At 44.3% G+C, this 25,753-nt stretch overlaps 1 protein-coding gene and 1 long non-coding RNA gene across 21 annotated transcripts in view; both read right to left on the minus strand.

The window, feature by feature from the left end:
- AKAP13 (A-kinase anchoring protein 13) overlaps positions 1-25,753 on the minus strand; it is a 321,124-nt gene that overhangs the window by 27,487 nt on the left and 267,884 nt on the right. For 14 of the 20 annotated variants that reach the window (XM_064569923.1, XM_064569924.1, XM_064569921.1 and 11 more), the window contains 7 exons: positions 25,154-25,328; positions 10,151-10,218; positions 7,908-7,974; positions 3,953-4,088; positions 2,196-2,308; positions 1,435-1,587; positions 578-828 (listed from right to left, as the gene is read on the minus strand). In XM_064569923.1, coding sequence (XP_064425993.1) covers positions 578-828; positions 1,435-1,587; positions 2,196-2,308; positions 3,953-4,088; positions 7,908-7,974; positions 10,151-10,218; positions 25,154-25,328 — 963 coding nt within the window. The remainder of the gene's footprint in view (positions 1-577; positions 829-1,434; positions 1,588-2,195; positions 2,309-3,952; positions 4,089-7,907; positions 7,975-10,150; positions 10,219-25,153; positions 25,329-25,753) is intronic. The other 6 variants (XM_064569925.1, XM_064569918.1, XM_045899459.3 and 3 more) reach the window with 3 other exon arrangements.
- LOC135361529 (uncharacterized) lies at positions 11,654-25,147 on the minus strand. The gene is made up of 2 exons (XR_010404841.1): positions 12,881-25,147; positions 11,654-11,990 (listed from the first exon to the last, which is right to left on the minus strand). It is a non-coding gene; the product is annotated as an uncharacterized LOC135361529 (long non-coding RNA).

The following is a 25,753-nucleotide window of genomic DNA, read 5'->3' on the forward strand; positions in this document are numbered from 1 at the left end:
TAAATGAGTTCCTTTTTGATTTGAGGCACAGGGGGCCGTTGAGATTCCAACAGATAGCTTTTGATTTCTTAAACTACCCTGTTTCTGATGACAGTCTGGATGCTGAGAAAGGAAAATGGACTTTTACTGAGTATCTACCATATACACTAGGCATTTTATGTATACATTCCTTTTAGTTTTAAAAAACGGTGTTAGATGGGGCGCCTGGGTGGCTCAGTCGGTTGAGCAACTGCCTTCGGCTCAGGTCATGATCCTGGAGTCCCGGGATTGAGTCCCGCATCGGGCTCCCTGCTCGGCGGGGAGTCTGCTTCTCCCTCTGACCCTCCCCCCTCTCCTGTGCCCTCTCTCAAATAAATAAATAAAATCTTTAAAAACAAAACAAAACAAAAAAACCACGGTGTTAGAGAAAATCTGTCCTCATTTACAGAAAAGGAAACTGGATGCTCAGAGATTCAATAACTTGCCTAAGTTTACAAACATAACGAATAGTACAGCCAGGATGTGAATGAGTGGCTGCTGAACCCTAAAGCTTCACTTTTTACCCCATTTTTTGGGAAAGATCCTTCTCGTTGCTCACCTGATTTACAAGCACATCTCCCATCCTCTTGATGAGAAAGTTCTTTTCACTTTTATCCACCAGAGATTCCTTCTTCCGCTCCAGGATCCTCTGAAAGAACTGGCTATGGATACTGATCAGCTCATCCAAACAGGGGAAGAGCTTCTCCACCGTCTGCTGCTCAAAAAGCAGCTCCGTCATCATCCCCCGGCTGTACACGTCGCTCATGATCTTCAGCGTCCGGATGTGGTGCAACTCTGTCTGCATCAACTCTGAAGGAGGACAAAGCTTAACGGTCAGGAACGTTCCTTTAAAGCGTTCTCCTTCAAAGGTCATCCGTGGCCATTTAGAGCCCACTTTAGTCTTAAAGCTGTTTAGAGCACAATTTAAACTTAAAAACCAGGTCAACAGCTGTCTTTCCCCTTAAGTGTTCTCATCTTATTCCTCTATTTCACGTGACCTAACATTGTTTTCTGACAGCATACTGGAATCCATCACTCTTAAATGGTGGTTTCCCAAGTGGTCTTCGTTGGATTCAGAGCCTTTCAGAACTTACTGTGTCCCATTTCCTAGAAATGACTCATGCTTGGTTTCCAGTGTAGCTGAGGAATCAAACTGTACCGTCACAAGAGATCTCTCTCTAGGGCGGCTGCGTAAATAAGCACTCACAGTCAATAAAACGTTCAATAAAATTAAAGGAAACAATTTTAAAGAGAAAAGAATAGATATAAGATCCTGTCTCTAGACCTCAAAGTTTTTAAAGAAAATCTCTGACATGCTACATACTTGAAAATTGGCTTTCCATGGTCTAGTGATTCCCGATAAAAAATGCTGCACAATGCAAACCAAGTATTAGCAGAGCAAATGGAGAGTCTCACCATAAATCACTTCTTGCCGTTTGACCACATCTTTCTTTTGCTGTTTCAGAAACTTGCTGTCCACTATGCGACTCCAGGACTCGGCTTCTAGTTGTTTGGATTCCATCTCGAAGTCCCCCATTAGCTGTCCTTCATTCATGTCTGTACCTACTCCTCAAAATATCAAAAGATCAAGATCAGAATCTGGGGTCTGTGAGCTCTAGAAAGCCTACATTGGACTCTCCTCGGGTGATAACTTCATAAGACATAAACATGGCATTGACACAGGGAATATTCCCAGAACGCATAGTCTAGTACCAGAGAAAAATCACTTCCTGTTTGGGAGTGACACACTCCACATTCACAACTCTGGAAAAGAGTGATAAATATCACATAAATCAAATGTGACTGAGATTCAGGATTCCTATGTGAATAAGGAATTGAGAAGGACCTGGTAACTTTACTTGTTGAAGACAGTAGGCTTACAACCTGCCGAGAGAGCTACAACTGACCACGTACCAGAAGTCCAGATGAAGGACAAGTGTTTGTACTAGAGAATGACCACATGAAAGTCAATGACATCCCTCAATGGACAACTACCTAACAACTGGATAAGTCTGATTACCAATTCATTATAAAGCGTTTGATGTTTTAGAGACAGGTCAGAGAACCTTCACAGGAGTAAGGAAGAGGCAGGTACTATTATTCCATTAACAATTATATTCAGGGAACGGCACCCAGTCTCCACAGATGTGTAAGACACGGCCATCATTTCCTCTTACCCTCGTCAGTTAGTGACTCTGTTGACTCATTGACCTTGCTGATTTTATTTAGTGAGTCTGTTGAATGAGACAGGAATTTCCAGGTGTTTGATATGTTCTCGTCATTTCCAACTCTGGGGACAAAAAGAAGCACCTACTCAAACACATTTTGATAAACCATGGTCTGCATTCTCAACCTGAAAAACTCTAAAAATGACAGCTGGCTCTAAGTACCAAATGATGGAAGACAAATTACTTAATGTCAGGTACCCGGCAACATGCAACACAAACTATTAATGAAGGTCAGAAGCATCTAACATCATTGCAAACTTGAGTTTTTTGAACAAGAAGTTCAAAAATTGAATTTTTTTTTTTTTTTTTTTTTTAAGGATAGGTACACCAAGGAGAATGCTCTTCCCTTAAACTCTATACACATTACATAAGAAGTTTCTCCATTTGGGTGCCTGGGTGGCTCAGTCGGTTAAGCGGCTGCCTTCAGCTCAGGTCATGATCCCGGAGTCCCGGATCAAGTCCTGCATCCGGCTCCCTGCTTGGCGGGGAGCCTGCTTCTCCCTCTCCCTCTGCCTACTTGTGTTCTCTATCTCTCTGTCAAATAAATAAATAAAATCTTTAAAAAAAAAAAAATTTCTCCATTTGAAACTCACTGTGTAACCACTAATTTTATCTCCTTGTTCTCTAAATAATCTGTAGACCAAGCACTTCTAATAAACTGTATTCCCTGGACTGTCTCAAACCCAACCCACCAGCCAGCACAGTAGGCCCCCAGTAAATGTTTCTGGTAGGATACAAAAGCAAGCCAGAGTCATTAAAAGCTTTACATTTTATTTAAAGACTAGCTTTTTAAAGTCACAATGCAAACAAATTTTGAAACCATAACAACTCTGAAAGGAAGGCCTTTGAATAATGACAATGCAAAGACAAAACAAAATAAAAATGCCTGAAACTTTTAATAAGAAAACACTAGCCAGCACAGAGGTTAGGATGTACAGACAAAAGAAGATTTGCATCCTTTAGTTAAGAATTTTGTTCCAGCCCAGGGTTAAGAGAGGTGGAAGAGATGTTTTGAGTCCTACATTTGAGATGACTTCTTTACTTGATGGGAAAGCAGAAGGCTTATTACCCAAAACTGCCAGCAACATCATAATCAGCCCTGTGCCAGCCATGGGACAGCTGCGGCCTGACAGTCAGGGGCTGTAGCAACTTTTGCAGGGACCACAAAAGGAACTTCATGCAAATGAGTGAGTGGGGACCCAATGGTCGTAACTGGCCCATTATTCACTCCCATGAAACTGACTCAAGAGTCAATATGCAAGCACGGGAAAGAGATTTATAAAAAGCAGCAGAAACACTAGGTTCATCTGACCAAAAGAAAAGTGTAATATCTGAAAATATAAGTGGTTACAAACAAAAATCAGGAAGAAGTCATCCCCCCCGGCCCCTCCATTTTCACTTCTTATTTTCATCTAAAAACCATCTTTTTTTAACTCAGGTTCCTTAAAAGTGAGGCTGACCATGAATGAAGCACAGGACAACGTGGTTGATGATGGTGTTTAAAGGGGATCCTTGCTACAAAATGACGGGCATGACAGTGCATCAAAATGCAATTCCCATTCTCCACGTCTGCAACACTTGGTTGTGCACCGAGTCATTATTTTATACACTTTTTCCCAATGAGAAGAATCTCTTTGTCAAATGATATGGTTATTAAGCTCTTGTCACCTAGCTGTCAACTGTGCAATCTTTAAATCCCCACTTACCCAGCAATGTTCTGTATGGAGACGCTTTTGGAGAGTGAGACACTCTGCTGGGACCGTCTGTTGGCAAACATGGGAATGGCAGTGGCTTCATCCGCCAGGAGGACTGCGGATCGAGGACGCTCCTTGGGCTGTGAGGCTGTAAAGGAAGAGAGGACACTGGCTGAACCACGTATCCAAGCTCACAAGTAGTGACTCATCTGACAAAGCCAAATAGAAGCAAATTTCTTTAAAACAGATTTGCCCTGGGAGTGTAAGTGGGTACAAAAACTCTACAAAGGACAATCTGGCAATATCTATTGAAACTGCAAATGCCTATATTCTTTGATCCAGATTTCCATTTTAGGATAGATTTTTACCTTTTTTTTTTTTCATGTAATCTCTACTCCCAAGATGGGGTTTGAACTCACAACCCCAAGATCAAGAGTCTCAGGCTCCACTAATTGAGCCAGTCAGGCACCCTGGATATGTTTATTCTACAAGATATACTTGTAATGCTTGAAAGGACATCATGTCCAAAGTCATTCAATGCAACATTGTTGGTCAAAGCAAAATACGAGCAATGACAGAAGTGAGTATCAAAAGAAGATCTATTAACAAATTATGGTACATCACACATTGAAATACTATGTAGCTTTAAAAAAAAATGAGTACACTCTCCACGAATTGATGCAGATCTCCAAGATAATATTGTAACGGGGGGAAAAAAATCAAGGCCCAGAACAAAGGTGCACAACAGACTTCCATGTTTAAAAAAAAAAAAGAAAAATAAGCCAAATTGGTATTTGCTTTACTTCAATAAAGAAACTTGAAGAAGATAAATAAAAAACTAAGAAGAGTGGTTAGCTGTGGGGTGGCATGGAGATTAGGCAATGGGGATGAAGAATCATGGGGTGATAGTATATTTAAACACAGAAAATAACTCAAAGTAAAATAAAATAAAATTGGAAGAATTTTAAGGATAAAAGGAACCAGAGATTAACAGAGGCCAGTGTTCTTTGGGAGTGCCTATCCAGCCACATCTGAGGTGCGTGGGAGATATGCAAACTCCCAGCCCTTCTCGTCCCTTGGGGGTGGGACCTGGGAGTCCACACATTTTACGATCCCCAAGTGATTCTTCTGCACGTTGTTTGAGAACACAGATTTTGACCAATTCCTTTAATTTACAGCTGAGAAAAATGCAACACTTTACTCTCACACAGCTAAGCTGTTCTCATACCGTGCAGGTCTCCTGAACATGACCAGAGAGGAAACTGAAACTCTAATTTTATGCTCAAGTGGTCACACTGGCATTTGGCTACCAAATTATTTTTCCTTCGTAACTGAGCTCGTGCCCCAGACACGAGCTGCATGATCTCTCTATCCCCAGGAGTGTCAAGAGCTGGAGGAAATAAGACTGGGGCAGCTGTTATGACATTCACGGCATTGCAGGATGTTTCTGACTTAATAAAAATTAATAAAACCATTAATTTCCAATCCAAATTCTATTTAGAGAAGGTGATACAATAAAACATCAGAAACACGCTAACTACCATATGACCAGAGCCTTCCTGCAGAAGCACATGAGAAGCAGGAGATGTGGGCCCTGCCCCAACAGGGAATAAGAACAACGACAGAAAAGGGAATGTGCTGAAGTGTCCAAGAGCCTGGGGCCTATCCTCGGTGTTTTGGGAGGGAGGTCAGTGAGCGGATAAAATCCAACGGAGGAAGAGACGCTGGTTCTTGAAGAATGGCAAGGATGTGGGTAGTCGGAAGGAAAAGAGGACATTGTGATGAGGAGAACTGTATGAATGAAGGCAGAAATAATCACGTAGTACAACACAAGTAGAAGAGAACAAAGAAAGAAAGAAAGAGGATGTATATAAAGAATCAGTAGAAAAGGCTGGAGAAGCAGAATGAAGTCATGCTACGCAGAACCCTAAAAGTGATAAAGGACAACTCTGGGTTTTTTTTTTTTAATTTTTTTATTTTTTAAGTAACCTTCACACCCAATGTGGGGCTCGGACTCACAACCCCGAGATCAAGAGTCACACCGACGGAGCCAGCCAGGCGTCCCAAGAACAACTTTGTTTTTAAAGGACAGATAGGGGGGTGAAAACAACAGCTTTCCCTTGTTTGAAACCAATCCCTAACTCCACTCAGGCAAGTGATATAATATCTGAGCCTCAGTTTCCCTATTTGTGGGGATGATGAAAGTAGCCGAAGCTAACACTTAAGAGGGCCTACTATCAGGTTCTTTATGGGTGTGATCTCATTGAAACCTGAGAACCACCCACTGAAACTGTTACCATCCCGTTCACAGAGGAGGAAAATAAAGCACAGAGTGGGGATGTAGTAAATGCCCAAGGTCACACACGGCTACTGAGTGGTAGGGCTGGACCCAAACCCATACGACTTGAATCCACAATCTGTACTCTTCACCACCAAACTGTATCGGAGGGTGTAAAACGGGAGTGAGAATACTTGCGTCAGAGGTAACACACATAACCTGACATATAACAGGTATTAAAAAAAAAATGTTATTTTCTCTCATGTGAAAGAAAACAGATTTCTGAAGCAAGGGATAATGTCCCAGAAAAAAGGTTTAAGGAAGACTAGACTGGTAAGAGATGCTGGAATGGACTGGATCACTGATTAAAGTGGGTGTCGGTCTGGCGAAACCTTTCTTACAGGAATCTACATGCAAAGACTGATAATAAGCAGACCTAATCCATCTAGAGGGAGTCTGCACGCTTCTGGAAGAACTCAGAGCAACTCCGTGCAGCAGTGGTTCTCAAGCTTGAGTGTGATTCAGACTCACCTGGAGGATCTATTCAAACACAGATCACAGGGCTCCACCTCTGGGACTTCTGATTTAGCAGGTCTCAGTAGGGCCCAAGAATGCACACTTCTTAATGATCCAGGAACTACACTTTGAAAAACACTGCCTTAGGGTAAGTCCCACGGAGGTTCCCGTAGAGCCAATTAAGATGATATTCAGTACTGCGTTATTTACAGTGGCAGTTGGAAATGACTTAGATATCCATCTTTGGGGGAACCGATAATTAAATTATGGAATAACAGCTTATACATAAAAACACGCGTAGATCTTAAAATGGCAGATTGAGAAAAAAGAACGAAGAAGTGTAAGTCATATCTAATAAAAATGCAACACACAGTTATTTTCAGATATAAACATCTGTGTAAAGACAGAGCAGATCAGAAAGATACATGTTAAATAACTAGAGTGGGCGCTATGGAGGGGAAGCAAGGAGGAAGGGAATGGGGAATGAAAAAGGGAGAACATTAAGTAAAACCAAAGTGGAGCCTTGCATACACTGGTGAATGGGACACTGTGATTTACTGAATTTTGTGTACCACTTGAAGTCCTTGGGGAAAAAAGAGAATTATTTACTTCACAGCTTATAAACAGAAGTTTTTTAAAAAAGGCTTTATTTATTCATTTGAAACCAATCCCTACTCCACTCAGGCGCGCAGGGGCGAGGAGCAGAGGGAGAAGCAAACTCTCTGATTGAGCAGAGAACCTGATACGGGGCTCGATCCCAGGACCCTGAGATCATGACCTGAGCCAAAGGCAAACGCTCAACCGACTGAGCCACTGAGGTGCCCCTAAACTAATCAAAAAGATCTCATTTCCTTTGTGCAACCGTGAGGTGCTAAAAACAAGCAACTGTCAACCCATGGAAGAGGAATTTCGAGATGCATGGGATCACCTGCTTAGACAGACAGACAACAGGGCTGCCTCTCAAGCCAGTACACACACTATTCTAGAAGCCTTCCAAGGGAGTTTGATGGTAGAACATTAGGCTTTGGCCAATCACCTGCAGCCTCCTCTAACTTACCACAAAATAAACACTCAAATCTTGAGTAAGAATAACAGATGAATATTACAGAAGTGTGTTTAAGTCCTGAACCAGAGTCAAAAAGGGCTGGAAGAGAGCAGGGCTGAGTGACTTACGCTTGCTCCTCATGATGACTGTGGGCAGCGAAGATGTGTCCTGTGCCTGAAGGCTCCCTCTGGGCTGCTGAAGGAAAAAGGGAATAAATAAATACACGCGGACGGCACCCACAATTTCTCCTCTGTGCGGTCTCAAGAAGCCCAGAGCAGGGAGAGAGCTCCAGCCCGCCTCCTGGCCAGGTTGCTCAGCATTCCGCCAGCCACCCCCGCGGGCTCTCCTCTGAACCCGCCGAGTGCCAGGACCCCGCAGAGGCTGCTTCTCCCGCCTGGAACGCCCTTCGCCCCAGGGTATCCCTCCATTTCAAGACCACGTGAGAGCCACCTCCCGGGGAAAGCCAACCATCACCTTCTTCCTCCTCCCCCAAGGCAGTGCCTGGCCGCCCCTGAGAATCCTGCACAGACCTCCACAGTTTCCCCCTCATGTACGGTCCCCAACTGCCTGACATCTTCCCCAGCAGAATGCAGGGTCCTGAAGAGCGGCATCTGTGCCTTTTTTCATTCCTGTTTGTCCAGTGACTGGCGTTTTAATAAGGGATTAAACAGTCCTTAAGTAAAGTACGAATTTCAGTTGAGATTTTTGTTGTAGCATGTGACAGAAACACCGTGTGTGAGAAGTTATGGAGTGAACCAATTACTCGGAGATAAATCATTAGTGGACACAATTTTAAAATGAACTCCCCCTTTTAGGCTGTGTTCTCCTATAAGAGGAGATGCTATAGCTCTATCATCAGCCTTCTACAGAACCTAGTACATTCCCAATAGCACTAAGTCCTGTCAGATCACAAACCCCGTGCCTGCAGGGTCAGGCAGGCAACAAGCGAAGGAGGCAAGGTTGGGGGGTGGGGAGGGAACACACACATCCTGTCGAGGAGGCGGCAGCCACTCAGACCCCATGGATTACCACTTCCCATCCATCTCCCCAACATTCAGGGACCTAGATCTCCAGAGTCCATGCTGTATGCTTAGGATCTATCAGTGGATCAAACATTCCTGACTTCAGACTGCTTGGCAAGTTCGGTGCTTACATGCTAGTGGGGGGGAAGGTGCAAGACCACGCAAAATAAATGTAGTAAGTAAATACAGGCTGTTAAATAGAAACTCTGAGAAGCTGAGAAGTACTATGGAGAACAGGAAAAAGGGCAAGGTGAAAATTGGGAATGCTGGGTAAGAGGAAGCAACCAGGATTGTGAGATCTTCCAATTTTCTTTTTTTTTTTTTTGAGATCTTCCAATTGTTTTAGGAGAAATTAGAAATCCCTATTGATAGGAAATGTGATTTTTAAAAATAACTGCATCATCAACAACAAAAAATACTTCAAGAGCCAAACAAAATTTATGCCCACGGGCTGCTAAGATCTGGGGTACAGAAGTGATTCATTCTTACACTAGTGCAGACTCGCAGCATCTGCGTCATCTGGGAACTTACTAGAAATGCAAAGTCCTGGGCCCCATCCCAGAGTGTGCAACTCGGGGAGAGGGGTGCAGTAAATGGTCTTTTAGCAAGTCCCTGAGGTGACTCTAAAGCACACTCATTCAAGTGTGAGGCCGCTGTAACATAAATGTTTGCTCACTAATGCAGCACACGGCATGCTGAGCATAGTGTAGATGCAGCTGAGAGTGCTCTTCTGACAAGGACAGAAGGACATTTATTTATGGGTGACTAGAACACTGAAAACCATGGAGGCTACCTCGAAGGTGGGTCCCCAAACCCACTCTCTTTAAGGGCCGCCTGATAAGCGGTGCCCATTACTGCACAGCATGCATGCCCAGAGCAGGTCCCTCCACACGCCCGGCACGTGTCCTATTCTTGCGTCACGTGACCAGAGCCAACTGCTTCGTGCCCCGTGGACACGAGCGCCGCCGGGCAGCCACGTCAAACCCTCAGCCCTCCTCAGCTCCCCAGCAGCTCAAAGTCCCTGAATGACACCTGGTGCCCTCAGGGTGGCCCAGAGAAAGCTGGTGTGTGGCTGGCAGAGCAGGCCTGCAGATGTGGCTCTGAACAAAACCACCTTAACAACAACACCGAGATGCTAGAAAAGCAGAGAAATGTGTATTTAACACGGAGTTCTGAAAGCATTTTGTTTTCCAAAAGCCACAGATGCCCAAGTGTGTTAATTAAGAAGAGACTCGGTCGCTTTAGAGAAGAATTACTGTTTGGTTGTTTTGGTCTCAGTGTTGGTACCAAATGATTACCATAAACAAAAACCCCAACCAGGACTCTCCCCACCCTGAGAAATGTCTTACCTTCATTTTGACCTTTGCACAGGAGGCCAGACTTTCTCTACAGCCTTTGTGGACAAAAGCACTGCAACCTGAAAAGCAAGCAAAGCCCAAGGTGACTTCAACCCAGCCAAGAGATCTTGGACTCGGACTTCCTGCAGCCACTGCAGCCTGCGGATTCCCGAGTGAAGTCACTCGCATGTCAGAATGTGGCTCTAACTGGGATTACAGACTGCCGTCCCCTTCCAGAAAGCAGGCGTGTGATGTCATGGGGAGGAGCAAAAATGAGAGCAGATGTGATTTCTGATTAGCGGAAACGAGAAGTCTGGAGCTTCTCAGGCAGGAAGCTGAGAGGCTACCAAGCAAAACGGAAAGTAAAAGTGTCTGCTGTCAACATGTGAAGCTGAAGTCACAAACAAATCCCGCAATAGAGCCCCTTACCAGGACTCGGGAAATCTGTATGGCCGTGTCAAAAGACACCTGTTTATGTCCTTCTGCTTGGGATCTTAACCACCTTGAGCTTTCTGCCACCCAGCCGGAGTCGGGAGACGCAAAAGAAAGGTCATCAGAACCAACCCAGGCACATCTGGGAATCCTGACTCAGGATAAAGTGGGAGACTTCCTGAAAGACGGAGGGGAGACCACATCTGCCAAGGACACGAACCTCAGCCCTTGGCTCCAAAGCCACTGATGTAAAAACCCAGCCCTCTGGGCCTCAGAAGGGCTGCTGTCAGCTCTTACTGCTGCTATGAAGTCATAAAACAGAACTGCGCCAGGCCAGAGGGGAAGCAGAAGCAAATAAAAGATGGGTCTGTGGGGACACCCAGTGACGAGAGCCTCTCCAGGGGAAGGCTCCCTGAGAAAATCAACCAGACACCATTCAACAGGCAGCACCGCAGGTCCTGCCCGCGTCAACTCACTCACTGTGGGCCGAGACGCTCTCCTGGTGCACACGTGTGGATGTGGGGAGAGGGGAGCAACGATGGCGAGGACAGGGCACTAGAATGGAGGCTGCCAAAACCCCAGGCGCCAGAGGCCCATTCCCACAGGCCCTTCCTCAACAGCTGCTCCTGCAACGCCTACTCGGTTCCCGGGCCCCTAGCACCGCCTGCTACGCGGTGCTGTGATGGTCTTACGGTTTTCTCCTCCACAGAGTGCTACATCTCCTGCTGAATCTTTACGTCTCTCTAGCACAGTGCCCGGCTCGTGGCTCCTATTCAAATGTCTAGCTTACACCCTAACTAGGTCTTTTTTATCAAAGGCCAAGTGCCCTGATACAACATTGATTATAAAATGTGAGATGCCAACTTATTAACACTAGCGGGAGCACAGGAAGAGCCGCTGTGCAATCACATCTGATTTCAGTCCTGGCTCTGCTAGTTAGTCTGACCCATGCAAGTCTTTCCTTAGGGCCTTTCCCCACCTAGTAAATGAGAGGTGGGTCCACACTCCCCGCCGCCAAGTTCCTTCAGCCTGTGATTCCGTAAGACTCTTCACACCTCTTAAGAAAGGGATAATTTTCCAAAGTAAATCCCATGGACCGTCCCACCAGGTTCATGCAGCCAAAGATTTCAACTTCTGCGTCATCTGAATTATCACTCGGGTAGCTCCAGCCACTCCGTAGGTTACGGTCAGGGAAGGGCCTCAACTGGAGGAGTCTGGACAGAGGCCACCAGCACCCAGGAGGCTATGAGGAGCACGTCTGCTTTTGTCAACAGGATGGCCCACCGTCGGAACCAGTCTGCAGTCCTGGGGGTGGGATGAGGCTTGGTTCGGGGACTTTCACTCCTAGGCCTGCTTCTGCCCCCAGCCAGCCAACCTCTTCTGGCTCCACCCCCGTGACAGTCACTGTCTGGTCACCTTTCTGTTAACAAACCGGAAGAGACATCTAAGTTCCTTTACTAACGGCAGGATGAGGTGAGGCTCTGCTGGGAAAGGCTCACGTCGGCATCAAGAGGAAAAACCTGGAAGGTTTTAATTCCGTCCAAACTCTGTTCCTGCCCCGCCCGAGTTCTTCTCCAAGAGCAGATGGCAAGGGAGTGACTTGGAGGCCATGCTCCTTGTCATTTCTACCGCCTATGGTCAGCTCCACGTAAGTCGTGAGCTGCTCTAGAAGTCGGCAGTGAGAGAGAGGTTATGTACCACTGAACAGGAATTGCTGGGGTTTCTCAGCAATGTCCCTGTCTGGGCATAAGGAGGCCTTCACAGAAAGAGACCCCTGGGGAGTGACTCATTCTAATCAGTAAACGTAAATGTAAACATTTTGAGGATGTTTCTCTAAAGAACCGGAAACCACTGGCTCTCATTAATTTGTCCAGTTCTCTGTGACTTGAAAATAAGGATCAGCTTTGATAAAGAAGTCACTGTTTTACTACCAAGAGAAAAAGCAGAACCACAAACAGGAATCCGTGTAACTCCTGAGAGGTCAGTGTGGCTAGGCCTTCTGTGTCATGCCACGTAACGCCTACTCCAGGACGCAGACCCCAGCGAAGCCTCTCTAGCCAACAGTCTTCTAGGAAGGGCCAAAGAGCCAATAGGTAGGCTGGACCATATGTCTTTATTGGTTTGTATTTAACATTTTTTTGCCTCTCACCTCCCAGAAACTCTTCAATAGCTCCCGGTCATCTTTAGGATAAAGCTCAAATTTCTTACTTGGCTTCCAGCACCTCACCATGTGTGGTCATGCCTGTGAGCCCTGAGCAAACGGTCTTTTGTGCTTGTATCCCTTTCCCTGCCTGGGTCGGTAGGACTCACCTCGATGAAGTCCTGGCTCACCCAGGGAAGAAAAGATTCCCCACCTCGGCACTTCTGGAATTCCACGCCTGCTTCCGTCACGGTACTGGACTGGCCACTCTGTTCCACCGGACAGAAAACTCCTTGAGGGAGTCTCACTTTGTCTCGTACAATTTTTATATCCCTATCCCCAGTTCCTGGCCCACAGTAAAAAGCACTAGATGTCTGAAGAGCGGGAGAGGTGGGCGGGTGAGCTCCAAGCTGCTGGACCCACAGCAAGAAACACCACCCAGTAGCCGAGACAAATTCCTACAGTCATTTTCTAGTAAGACAGATGCATTCCCCCATCCGCACACTATCTTTACTCGGGGTGCCTGCCATGCAGATGCCTGGGAGCACGGAGCCCCTCTGTTCCAAGGGCCGAGGTGACCCATCCTCTCTTTCAGGCTCCAGAGCTCCCCTTGCCACCTTTCCTCTGTCTTTCACAAATCCCCGCTCAGCTAAACTGTTTCAAATACCTCGTTTAATCCCATTCCTCCTTCTCCCCTCTCAGAGTCTTGCTTAAGAGAACCTCTCGTTGGCTCCCTTCTACTTAATAAAATACACTTTAAAACGTGGAAGATAAAGGCATATGAGGAAAACTAATGAATCCATATCACGGACACATTTTGAAATGGTATTAAATGTACTGCCACACACAATTGCAGAGTCTTGAAAGTGTTTAAGACTCACTGTAAAACAACAAGAAAAAGACAATGCAACAGAAAAGTTGTACAGACCACGAACAGGTCATTCACAACACAAAACGGTGCCTGATCTCTCTAGAAATCAGAGAAATGCAAACTAGAACAACAGAGAAATACTATTTCGTGTCCAACCAGGCTGGATAAAATAAAAGTCTGCCTATTCTAGGTACTGGTGAAGAAACGGAGATGCGGGAACTCTCAGCATCTGCTGAGGGATCTAGAAGCTGGTACCTTCATGTTGGACAGTAATTTGGCAACATATAGTTAAGTTGACAAGGTGCCCGCTTTATGACTTAGCAATTCCCTTGGTGTACAGGGATGTTCCCTGCAGCCCTGCTTACAATAGAGAGAGACACTGGAAATGACCCAAATGACTTAGTAGTGGGACAGATTTGATATATTCATAAAATGGAACACCATTTAAGAGTTAGAAGTCCATGGTCTAGATTGATCATTTGCAATACTCTGGATCCCCCAGATTTAATGTTGAGGAGAATAAAGAAAATTACAGAATGAGGTAAGGTACCATTTATGTAAACTCAAAACAAAAAAATTAAACATTTACGTGGGAGATAAAATTACAAAATACAGACTACATACACAGAGGGACTCCGTGCTCCCAGGCATCTGCATGGCAGGCACCCCAGTAAATGACAGTGCTTGTCCTTGGGGAGGGAGGAAGAGAATTAGGCAGGGAAAGACGGGGATTCAACTGTAATGTTTATTTCTTCAAGACTGAAAAATAATCTGAAGCCATATAACAAATTTTACTACTTTTTCATGTTGAGTGGTGAGTACATAGGTGTTGTTACATTATCCATGTACTACTTCCCACTAGTATTTAAAAACCAAAACCCCAGTGTATCATATCCTAATATCCTCCAAGTTCCTTGGATTTCCTTATAAACATCCCCTTATCCTTTAAAAAAGTCAATCATAGTTGTGATAAACTAAAAACAATTTTTTAATCAGCCTCTCTTGTCTTCTATTCCAGTTACAAAAGTGCATTTTCTTCTCTTTCACGAAAATCAATGTTTTTGGCATCTATGGGCAACAGAGGAGGTGGGATTTGCCCGAGAACCTGCCACTAATTTTGATCTAGAAGAGACCCGTCAGTACATTGGGACACGCATGTCCTGTCTCCGAAGTACATTCTGTCTGTGCCTTTCTCCCCAGTCAGTTCTAACACCACAGAATTAAGCAAAGGTGATTTTTGAGGAAGTGGTACCATCACTTTGAAACAGACTTCAGTAATATTCAAGTTCTCAGGCCAGTATTTGAGACTTAACAGACATCTCCAACTGATGAATCAACCCATGCAGATATGATGATAAAATGTACTTCTAAAAAACAACTTTTCATACAAATTCACTTTCTTAGTTAGCTGAGACAGGTCCCCAAACCTCTAACCCAGCTGAAATTTTAATATGCTCTGTAACAGGGTCACGAGTCTCAGTGATAAGTAATTTGTGTGGATGCCTGCCTAACATACTCAAGTACCTACTTGAAAAACACTCAGCCTGTTACCAAGTTGTCCCAGACTGTTCGCAGCCACAGTTTTAGTGGTGTGTGGGAGAGGTTTAGAAACTCTGGCCCCACTGACATCAGCCAGAGTCACGAGGTTAAAATCTTATTCTCGGTTCTGGAACACAGACAATTACCAAGAACAGAAGAACCAAAGACAAATCTAATACACGTTAAGCTCACTGCCTCAAACCATACCATGTTGTTAGGGAGATCAAAGAATTATTTGGCCTTTTATTTATTTAAAAGAAAAAAAATTTCCTAATAGCAGTAAGCAACATGCTTTCATTTTTCAAAGCTATTCAAAAAGGTCTCAGCACAGTGGTTTATGAGAACAGAGCCGGCTCCTAATTAGATTCCTCTGAATTTAAACACAAACAGTCCAGCCTTCAACAATTTCTTTTTTTCACTACAAGGAGGCATCAGACAAAAGAATATGAAGGAAAACCCACATAACTGGGAAATATCATCTATCTGTTGCTGCCTTTTTTTTTTTTTTTTTAAACCTCTGCCACCAACCGCCACAGATCTGTGGTGGGCTGTTATATACTACACGTTGTTTCTCTTTCAGCAGAAAAACAAACAACAACTGGTAAGAAACTCCGAAAGTCTGCTTTATAGAAGGGTAAGAAGAACGGCCCTGCCGAATGGAACTGGAATCACAGGACTGCTATGAAAGGGAGGATTCACCTTCTCGAGCGGAGTTCTGAAGAGAGGGAACTTCCCATCCTGAGTCACTGATCACCCTTAGGGACATGCCCGGAATCCTGCCTAGCCGAGCCACATCGAGGCAGCAAAACTGATCCAGGGAAAATGCTCTGATCCTTCTCAAGCAACAGGCTGAAGCGTTACCTTTAAGGATAGAAAAGTACAACTGCTTCCTATCATTTCAACCTAGAAACTAAAACTAAAACTAAAACAAGTGACAATGGAAACAACAACAAACCAGTTAGTATGAGCAATGTAGAAATACATGCTCCAAAATTCTTTCTGCAACTTATTTTGTTTAAAATCTCTGGGGAGTGTGAAACATCGTGGTCTTGGACTGATAGAGCTTATTAGCTACAAGGCACATAAAATGTTCTTTGTAGCTGGTGTGGTGTAATAACCACAGAGCTGATGCACAGAACAGGAGGAAAGCCACAGAAAAGAGCACCAACATCTTAGCTGAAGTGCTCATGTAACAAGCACTGGTAAGTGCTCCTAAGAATGCCGGTAAACAAAATGCAAGAGAACAAAAGTGCCCTGCTTGGGAACCAACTTCACGGATGAGGCTCTTCTTTTACCTCCCTTTTCCCTAAACGACCCATGTCTTTTCTTTAATCGATTATGTGTATTTTACTATCTAATTTAAGCAATGAACTCTACACATCAGAAACCAGCATCTGGAGAGCTGCCTTCTCAGATAAAATCCAAAGCAAAATCTGACCATCACACACGTTCTGAACACTCTCCTGGTTCCTCTTTAGATTGCAGCTGATCTGCTTGTTTATTCTTTTAATCAAGAGAAACAACCAACCACAAAAGTACTCAGAAGCTGCTAACACAACAGAAAATAAATCAACAGTAATCTCAAGATCATCTTACATCTGTTTAAAGCAAATAAAACAGAACCCCTGACAAGACCTGAAACCCAAACATAAGGAATTCCTTGCTCTGAAGGACTCCACCATGCATTCCAAAGACCAAATTATTTGTGGCAGCTGGAAAGAACAGCTGATTTTTCAAGGGAAGCTTTACATAGCTGAAGAAATAAGAATTGGAGAGACACTCTTTCCTTTCCCCACTGAAGTGACCTAATCCTAAAACGAATCGAATTATGGCTGAAAAAAAGACCTGCCAGGTTTCTCCTAAATTAAGGTACTTCGAAGCAGTCCTGGCAGGGGGCTTCAGTCTTGGCTTTCGAGGTTTGTTCCCCACCTCCCACGCCCCCCAGCAGGCTGCAAAGAAACCATATGGAGGCTTTGCGCCTTGCTGTTTCCAGTGTCTGTAATCAGGACCATTTCCATGCAAGTCCACATAAAGGGATTCAAGCTTTCATCCAGAATTATGACTTACTTCAGACTAGTCCAGGTGTATTCCAGTGGAGTCAAGAGATGCTGATGGGTTTTGAAATGCTCTATCCTGCTGAATGGTTTAGTATATGCACGCAGAGGGATACATTAAAGGGACTAATGACGTTTGGAAGACTGGTGCCCATCAGTATCAGCCACCATCATCCATCAGTGGCTGATCTTCCCAAACCACGACTCAAACCTGACTGAGCAGGCACTTGGGTGTGAGGCTCCAGGAGTCAGCCATGGAGGGTTATGTTATGAAAACTGAAAAGGAAAGCTACCAGGAGGGTAAGTGACTAACTGGAGGGATGTTACATTTCCTGAGACTCCTGGGAAGATCCTGAACATGGGAGGGGATGGAGAAAAGGGAAAAAAAGATCCTGAATCTCCAAATTACTCATATTTTCCACTTCCTGCAAAGATAACAGATGGTGCTTCACACACATAAACATTCATTGCAGGCTCTGTTCTTCAGGAAGCTGAAGAGAATCAGCCGATTGCTTCTGCTCCTTTGGGAAAATGACTACACATTGTTCCTTCGCTTTCAAGCCTTGATTTCTTTTTTTTTTTTAATTAGTGGCAGGCTGCACACTGTCATACACACATCTTAATGCCACCACCAAATGCTGAGCCTATTTCAACACTCCCCCAGGGCTGAGTGCAAAGCTTCAGGGGAGGCAGGGAGCGAGGCCTGCAGTTTCTGAGGTGGGGTGGTATGCAAATTAAACAGGGATTTTTGAACCTTAGGTGCAGATGAGGGTAACAATCAGGCCCTCTCAAACTATTCCTTTTTGCTCTCTGATTCTTTCAGTTTAAACTTCAAAAATATTATTCTTTTCTCTTGTTTTTGCAGAGCAGGGAGAACTAACATAATCTGTGACATTTTTGCTGGATCAAGCTATTGCCATATACAAAGAACCCCTGGCTGAGGAAGTTCTGATACTTCCCTTCTGACAGACCTCCAAACAGAAAAGACACCAGTGATGACATGCTAGACTCCATGAAATACTGCTTCCAGAAGAAACGGTTAAGCCACACAATTCCATCCAGAAAAGTTCCATCCCATTATAAACACTGTTACATAAATCGAGTAGCCAATCTGGTATTTTATTGGTTTCCTCCTTTAAAAGGTCTTGAGTGAAATACTGTTATACGGGACATCAAATATGTAAAATATTTAGGATGGATTTTTGAGTTACAATTTTAACATTTACTTTTAAAGTTAGTAAATGAAGACAATAAAGTTGCTTTAATGGATCTAAGAATCAGAAATCAGAGATGCCTAGGACAGTTGCAATTTATGTTAACTACCTCGGCATCTAAATTACTCCTGTATTTTGTTTTGCGTACACAATATAGAGGATAAGTCACACAGATAAGTAGATTCCAAATATTAGCAGGTTAAAAATTGGCTTTCGGGGCACCTGGGTGGCTCCGTCGTTAAGCGTCTACCTTCGGCTCAGGTCATGATCCCAGGGTCCTGGGATCGAGCCCCGCATCGGGCTCCCCGCTCGGCGGGAAGCCTGCTTCTCCCTCTCCCGCTCCCCCTGCTTGTGTTCTCTCTCTCTCGCTGTGTCTCTCTCTGTCAAATAAATAAAATCTTTAAAAAAAAAAAATTGGCTTTCTTTGCAATCACATTATATTCTTTAATTAATTAGAGATAGGAGGCAAAATGCAAACAGGTAGGCTGATAGCTGAAGTTAATATGCTGATGTTAAAATCTGGTTATATTTTTGAGCATGTGGATTTTTAATGTGGCTTTACAATTAGTTCAAAAATATATACATGTATATATTCAAAAATCCGTAGAGCTTCCAAAACAGTTCCACAAAAAACATTCTGAAAACCACTGCTCTATCAAACTATTTAATTACTACACAGACTTGTGGCTGATAACCTAAGTCCACGAGTCTCAAACCTCCTACATTTAGTTTTTCGTTAGTACCAGAACCCACACAAGTGATTCTTCATGGGTTCCTCTGGTATCCTTGGGCCACAGAAGTTTCCAAGAGGTATCCCCAGATCCCCCTCTCCAGGGGAAATCCTAGTGCACACTATTCCAACAGCGTGAGCAGTTCTACAGTCTAGGAAGACCGGCTATGCTTCCTCATGGAGGGAGCCCAGCAAAAGAGAAGTTCCATTTATGTTTAACAGGAAGAGGTATCAAGAAAACAAAAAAGGGCTCAAGATGCCTGTGGTTAAAAGAAGTGCATTCTCCTACATTACAGCAGATATTTTTTGCTATCTGACAAATCAATCCCATGCAGGTTTAATTCTGAGTCATTATAGTCTAATGTAGGCTAAGAATTAATATAGCCAAGGAGAATAAAATTCAACTGTTTTCACCTAGAAACAATGTATATATAAAAATCAATGGCAGTGGAAGAGAAGACATTTACTGAACATAAACTAGACAACCTTTTCCAATCTGAATTTAAATTGAAAAGTTGTCTGGAGCCAGTCATGACAGGAGTCATCCATCTACTATAACCAGAAACCAATGGTTCTCACTGTTCCCTACAGCACAAAGGAGAAGATTCTCTGGGTCTTCAAAAAAGATTTTCCATCTCTTTTGTCCCTAACTCTCCTGATACTATTTCACATCACATTTTAGCACCGAGTTGGTAGAAGCAACTACATTGCTTCTTACTAAAGCTGGTGCTGTCTGGTGCAACTCTCGTCTTTTGTCAAGATGATTGTTTTCTGGTATCAGTTTGCTCTTTGTCCATGAAGTTCTTGAGTCAAATATCAACATATTTTGCTCTTTCATCAGAGACCAGCTGACAACGAGAAAAACTTTTAGCAATAATCGCGCCTCGGATAAACCTCATTGTTTACGATACTGCCACCGCGCAAAGCTCCAGAAAAACCTTTAAAGTTATCAGTGATCCAAGGTTTACATTTCGTTTTTGCTCATACCAACAATATGTAAGTACAATCTTGGGGTGCCTGGGTGGCTCTGTCGTTAAGCGTCTGCCTTCGGCTCAGGTCATGATCCCAGGGTCCTGGGATCAGAGCCCCGCATCGGGCTCCCTGCTTGGCCGGAAGCCTGCTTCTCCCTCTCCCACTCCCCCTGCTTGTGTTCCCTCTCTCGCTGTGTCTCTCTCTGTCAAATAAATAAAATCTTAAAAATATATATATATATATATATATATATGTACAATCTTAAAAGACTCAAGCAAGACAGGAGAATAAAATAAAAACTTAAATCTCCCTGATCTCTCCTCATCTCTTCCTTTAAATCGTTAACAGTGTGGGGCATGTCCTTTTAAATACCCTTGCATATTTATATAAACAGTGACTGCTCACTTGGTTTCTGTAAATTCAGATCATCCATACAGTTCTACTTGCTGCCTTTTCAACCTATCAAAGTGTCTTGGAGATCTGTGTCGGCAGAGGTATCCCAGAGGCTGGTGAACTGTGGTCTGGGGGCTGAATTCAGCCCATATCCATTTTGTGAATAGAGTCTCACAGGTCTCGTCCTGGGCTGCTGCCGTGCTCCAGGAGCTGAGTCAAGCAGCCACAACAAAGCCCTGCAGAGCCCGGCACACCTTCTGCCAGCTCCTCCACAGAAAGAGTTGGCTGACCCTCGGTCTGCTCTTTTTAGTATCAGCTCCAAATTACGTCTAATGAATATACAATATTTTACTGATGGTTATTTAGTTCCTTTAAATTCTTCCACATTACAAATAATGCTGCACTGAGTAGGTACCAAGGTTTATACTTTGAGAACTCTTCTCAAAAGCCGCTGTGTAAGCAACTCGAGAAACGTGCCTCTCGTTATTCCAACCACTGAAAAGAAAGGACAATTATGTAATGTGACGGAGGTGCTAAATAAGGCTACCACGGCAAATATATTACAATATTTGAACACATCAAATTAATGTGTTTGCACACCTCACATTTACACAATGTTATATGTCAAACATATTCAATTGGAAAAAAAAGGTGCCTGGTACATACTGCTGCTCAATATATATTTTTTTAAAGATTTTATTTATTTGACAGAGACGGCGAGAGGGAACACAAGCAGGGGGAGTGGGAGAGGGAGAAGCAGGCTTCCTGCCGAGCAGGGAGCCCGATGCGGGGCTCGATCCCAGGACCCTGGGATCATGACCTGAGCCGAAGGCAGTCGCTTAACCAACTGAGCCACCCAGGCGCCCCTCAATAAATATTTCTTGACCAATGGCTTCTGAATGAATCACAATACCAAACACAGTGCTTTGCAGAGGTAACTGGTCTTTGTTGAAGAACTTCATTTAAGATAAGGAACTCAAGTGCATAATTATTGACAGTTAAATGTAAAAAATAAAGTCAGTCTGCAGTCTTAAGAGTTCCTAGAACATTCACCCAGCTCTCCCTTTCCTAAAGCCGGTGACATAGTGGAAGTCATTTTCCTCCTTCGTAAACAAACAGAAATCACAACGGTCCAGTGATGGTGCAGAACACTGACGTTTCTGAAAAATCTCCATGAAGATCCTTCCAGGGCTATTTTTATTCCTGAAATTTTATTCAGTTATTTTTCAAATCCACCCCCTTAGCTGTTCTGTTCTTTCATTAGAAATTCTATGTATTTTAACCTCTTAATAATCCTCAACATCTTCCCCTATGCATTTGCTAACTTCCTCATGGTGGTTGACTTCCCTATGTGGTGTCTGTGTATTTTATTTTATTTTTTTTAATTTATTTGAGAGAGAGAGTGTGCGCCCGAGTGCGGGGAGGGGTAAAGGGGGAGGGAGAGAGAGAATCCCAAGCAGGCTCTGCACCCAGCACAGAGCCTGACATGGGGCTCAATCCCACGACCCTGAGATCATGACCTGAGCTGAAATCAAGAGTCAGATAGATGCTCAAATGACTGAGTCACCCAGGCATCCATGTAGTTTTAATTGTAAGCTCAGTTTCAGCTTTATAGGACCTTCTTTCCTCCCGTGGGAACCTCCAGCTAGCCTGTTTTGTCAATGTGACCCTGTGATGCAGGTCTGCATTTGTTTCAGCAGAGGTTCCTTAGTGTTTTATCATTCTCAGATTGGGATTTCATTCAACTGCTTGTGAAAATTTCTTAGTTTGGGGTATGGATGGTGTGAATTTGGACCCCAGGTTCATGTATGATGCAGAATTCTCACTCAGAGTCCTGGGAGAAGGCACATTTCCTTGCTGCTTCTAAAAGGCCGGTGGGTGGAGTTTTTCTAGGTCCTTCAGTATGGATGTTGCAGTCTCTAAAGCTCTCGGTTTTATCCGGGGGTCTCAGGTCCAGCTCCCACTATGTGCCTTAGAGCCACATATCCTGTTCCCTACTAAGGGAGAGGCTCTTTAGTGCTCTGATTCTGAGTTCCTTCAGGGATTTTCCTTTCTGTAGGCTCAGTTATGTGTTCATTTTGTTTTTTTAATATATTGCATTGAATATTTTTGTTTTATAGCAGAAAGTAGGTATTCAGTCCGCTTCACTGAAATTCTTTGAATATCAATTTCATACTGTCCCATCAAGAAATATGAGGTCTTTCTGTCTTTCTCTGAGCCAGGTGCTCCTCAAATGGAGAACAGGCACTTTGCAGGAGGGATACACAAAATGATTCTTTGGGATATGGAAGGAAGATTTTACAACTTTCATTTACATTGACTTTAAAGAGAAACAGAGTTAAACTGTAGACGATATATCGGTGCCTCACTAGGCCCTTTATGTTGGGCAGTTTCACTTTATATGTGCTAGAGGTTTCTAGAGGTAAGGGCACTCGAAAGGGGAGAGGACAGTGGTGCCTGTCCTCATTCACTTACTTTCAGCATGCTGTGATGAGTGGAAATTTATAGGTGCTCAATGAAGTGAGCTTATAGATTCTATTTAGTTTCAACTAAAATACAATGAAAAAGTAGCTTACACAAATTCCTGCAAAGAAACCACTGACCTAAGACAATATATTAAGACTAATAACCAGCAAACAAGAAAATGGCAAATCTGACTTCTCTTATTCCTATAATGAGCTTTCTTTTCTTTCTTTCCTTCCTCTCCTCTCTTCTCCTTCCTTTCTCCCCACCTCCTTCTTTACTGGGGGGTGGGGAGGGAATCTTTGGCAGGCTCCATGCCCAGAACGGAGCCCAACGCGGGGCTCGATCTCACAACCCTGAGACTGTGACCTGAGCTGAAATCAAGAGTCAGACGCTTAACTGAATGAGCCCCCCAGGTGCTCCCAGAATGAGCTCTTTCTAAGTGCAGGACAGGACAAGCATGTAATTCTTGCATTAAATATATATACCCCTTGTGAGTAGGTTAAGAACGTACTAATGATACATGAACGTACTAAAAAGTACTTGGTGACTACGGCCCTGGGCAACCACATCATTCCAGTACCAAGGAGCTGTGTCAAGTGGCTAAGAAACTAACCAGAGGACATTTAGTTAGTGTCCCAGGGAAGAGCCTCATAGAACCTGGGCCCCCAAATAAACATGCAGGAGGTAGCAGACAGTGGTGGCCTCTTGTTTTCTAGAGGTCACAAAGAACTTACCACTTACTTTCCTGGTGAGGCTACGTGCAGGAAGGAGGACGTAAGTGTGTGTGATATGCATAAAGATCTTGATGAGAGCTCTTCCCACGAGGTGGGGTTTGTTTTGTTTTGTTTTGTTTTAAATAGGACAGTACAACAAACAGGGCTGCAGACAACATTTGGGATATAATATACCCACAAAAGTCATCTTAAAAGAATGTGAGGATAAAGCCAATCATTCAGAAAGTCACGAGAGCTGCCACAGCGACAAGTCGGGCTGCAGGAGAGCTTCACTCCACTCTTCTCTTCAAGAAAGCAAGTGGGTGGAAATCATTTTTGCAGTAGCTTTGAATCTGCTCAAACAAGTTTTTAAAAACTTCAAATTCCAGTAAGTTAATTATTTTTGGTAACAAATCACTTGGGATACTCCACACAATGACTGAAAACAAGACAATGTCATGACGTCCTGATCATCTGAATCAGTCACTGTTTTGTCTGACGTGGTTATAGGTATAACACGGTGCTAATCACCTCACCCTCCTGGGTGACTGGGCTGGGCTGGGGTGGCTGGATCTCCAGCCTGGTCCCTCTGGCCACGAACAGCCGCACTGATTTACCTCGGTGTGCATGCAAATATCACTACTTTCTATATATCCAACGACAGGTGTTTCTGAGACACAGTGCCTTAGAGCAGGGTCTGTGGGCCAGATCCAGCCCGTAGCCTATTTTTGTATGGCCCATACACTACCAATGGTTTTTACCTTTTTAAGCGGTTGGGGAAAAAAAAAAGACCAATATTTTATGACACATGAAAATCACATGAAATTCCAGTTTCCCTAGCGATGCTCACTGGTCTATGTTTCGCCTAGGCTGCTTTTGCACAAGGGCAGAATTCAGTAGCTGTGCAGGGACCATCCAGCCCACGGAGTCTAAGATATCTGCTAGTGGTCCTTGACAAAAAAAGCTAGCCATCCTCTGCCCAGTATCTTATCAAAACCAGGACCCGGGCTCAGTTCACAGACTTGGCTTTAAGGTGGTTTGAAGCAAGTCAGCTACAGGTCAATATGGGACATCTCTGCACGTGCAAGAACCTTCTCTTGGCAGTCACCATGACCGGATGTTGGTAAACGGCTGAAACATCCGCCAAAGTACCAGAATAAAAAACGAGCACATATAGGACCTGACGAGGGACTGCTGCGTAGCTTTAGAGTTTGAGGAAGGGAGGCTGTTTCGATGCTGACACAGACTTCTGGGACAGGCAGGGGCTTGGGGACGACAGAACAGAATATAAGAAATCGGGGCTCTCTGTAAAAACATACCGGCTGTATGTTCTACATTTGGAATCAACGACACACAGGATGTTTAAGACAGACATAACGGGCCAATCTCCACACACACCAGAAAGAGACATGGATGGATGGATGGGAAACCTGGAAGGAGCTTTCCGGAGCCAAGAGGGCTGTGCCTCACAGGAAGAGGCCGGTCGCTTACCTGCACACGTGTAGGCGTCCTTGCTGGTGAAGGGCTTCACGCACTGGCTACAGCTGATCGGACCCACAACAGGGATGGAACTGAAAGTGTGCCCGTTGACGATCTTCTTGTCCTTCTCCTTCTCCTTCAAATCTTTCTCCTTCTCTTTGATTTTCTCTTTCTCTTTTTCCTTTTCCTGCCAAAGAAAAGCACCAACAGTTGATTGAACACCAGAAGGCCCTCCCCTTACCTGGGCATCCAGGTGGCATGGGGTCATCAGTGGGTGGCGGGGAGTGTTTTGGATGCAAGTTAGGAGCACTGTCCTGGACAACAGTTTTTCTAAGTTGTGAGCATTCCAGCTACACTGGAAATGCTACGGGAAGACCAGGCAGGCAAAGCAGTCCTGTTGGCTGCTTGCTCAGCGGCATTCACACCGATGGATACAACGTCCCAGGACCAACCCCGGGAAGAGGCTTCTGGATCGGGAGGAGGGGACTCTGGGGTGGCCTATGAACCCTCCTCAGCAAGCCCAAGCTTGGCCCACGGAGGAAGCAAGCAACGAGCTGAGGGCCAGCTGCAGGTAGGGAGCAGAAAAGACGGCAGCCATTCTCAGATCAGCCC

Source organism: Mirounga angustirostris, unplaced genomic scaffold (genome assembly GCF_029215605.1).
Source record: "Mirounga angustirostris isolate CCGP_5_RB_7025 unplaced genomic scaffold, mMirAng1.0.hap1 SCAF_9, whole genome shotgun sequence".
NCBI lineage: Eukaryota > Metazoa > Chordata > Mammalia > Carnivora > Phocidae > Mirounga > Mirounga angustirostris.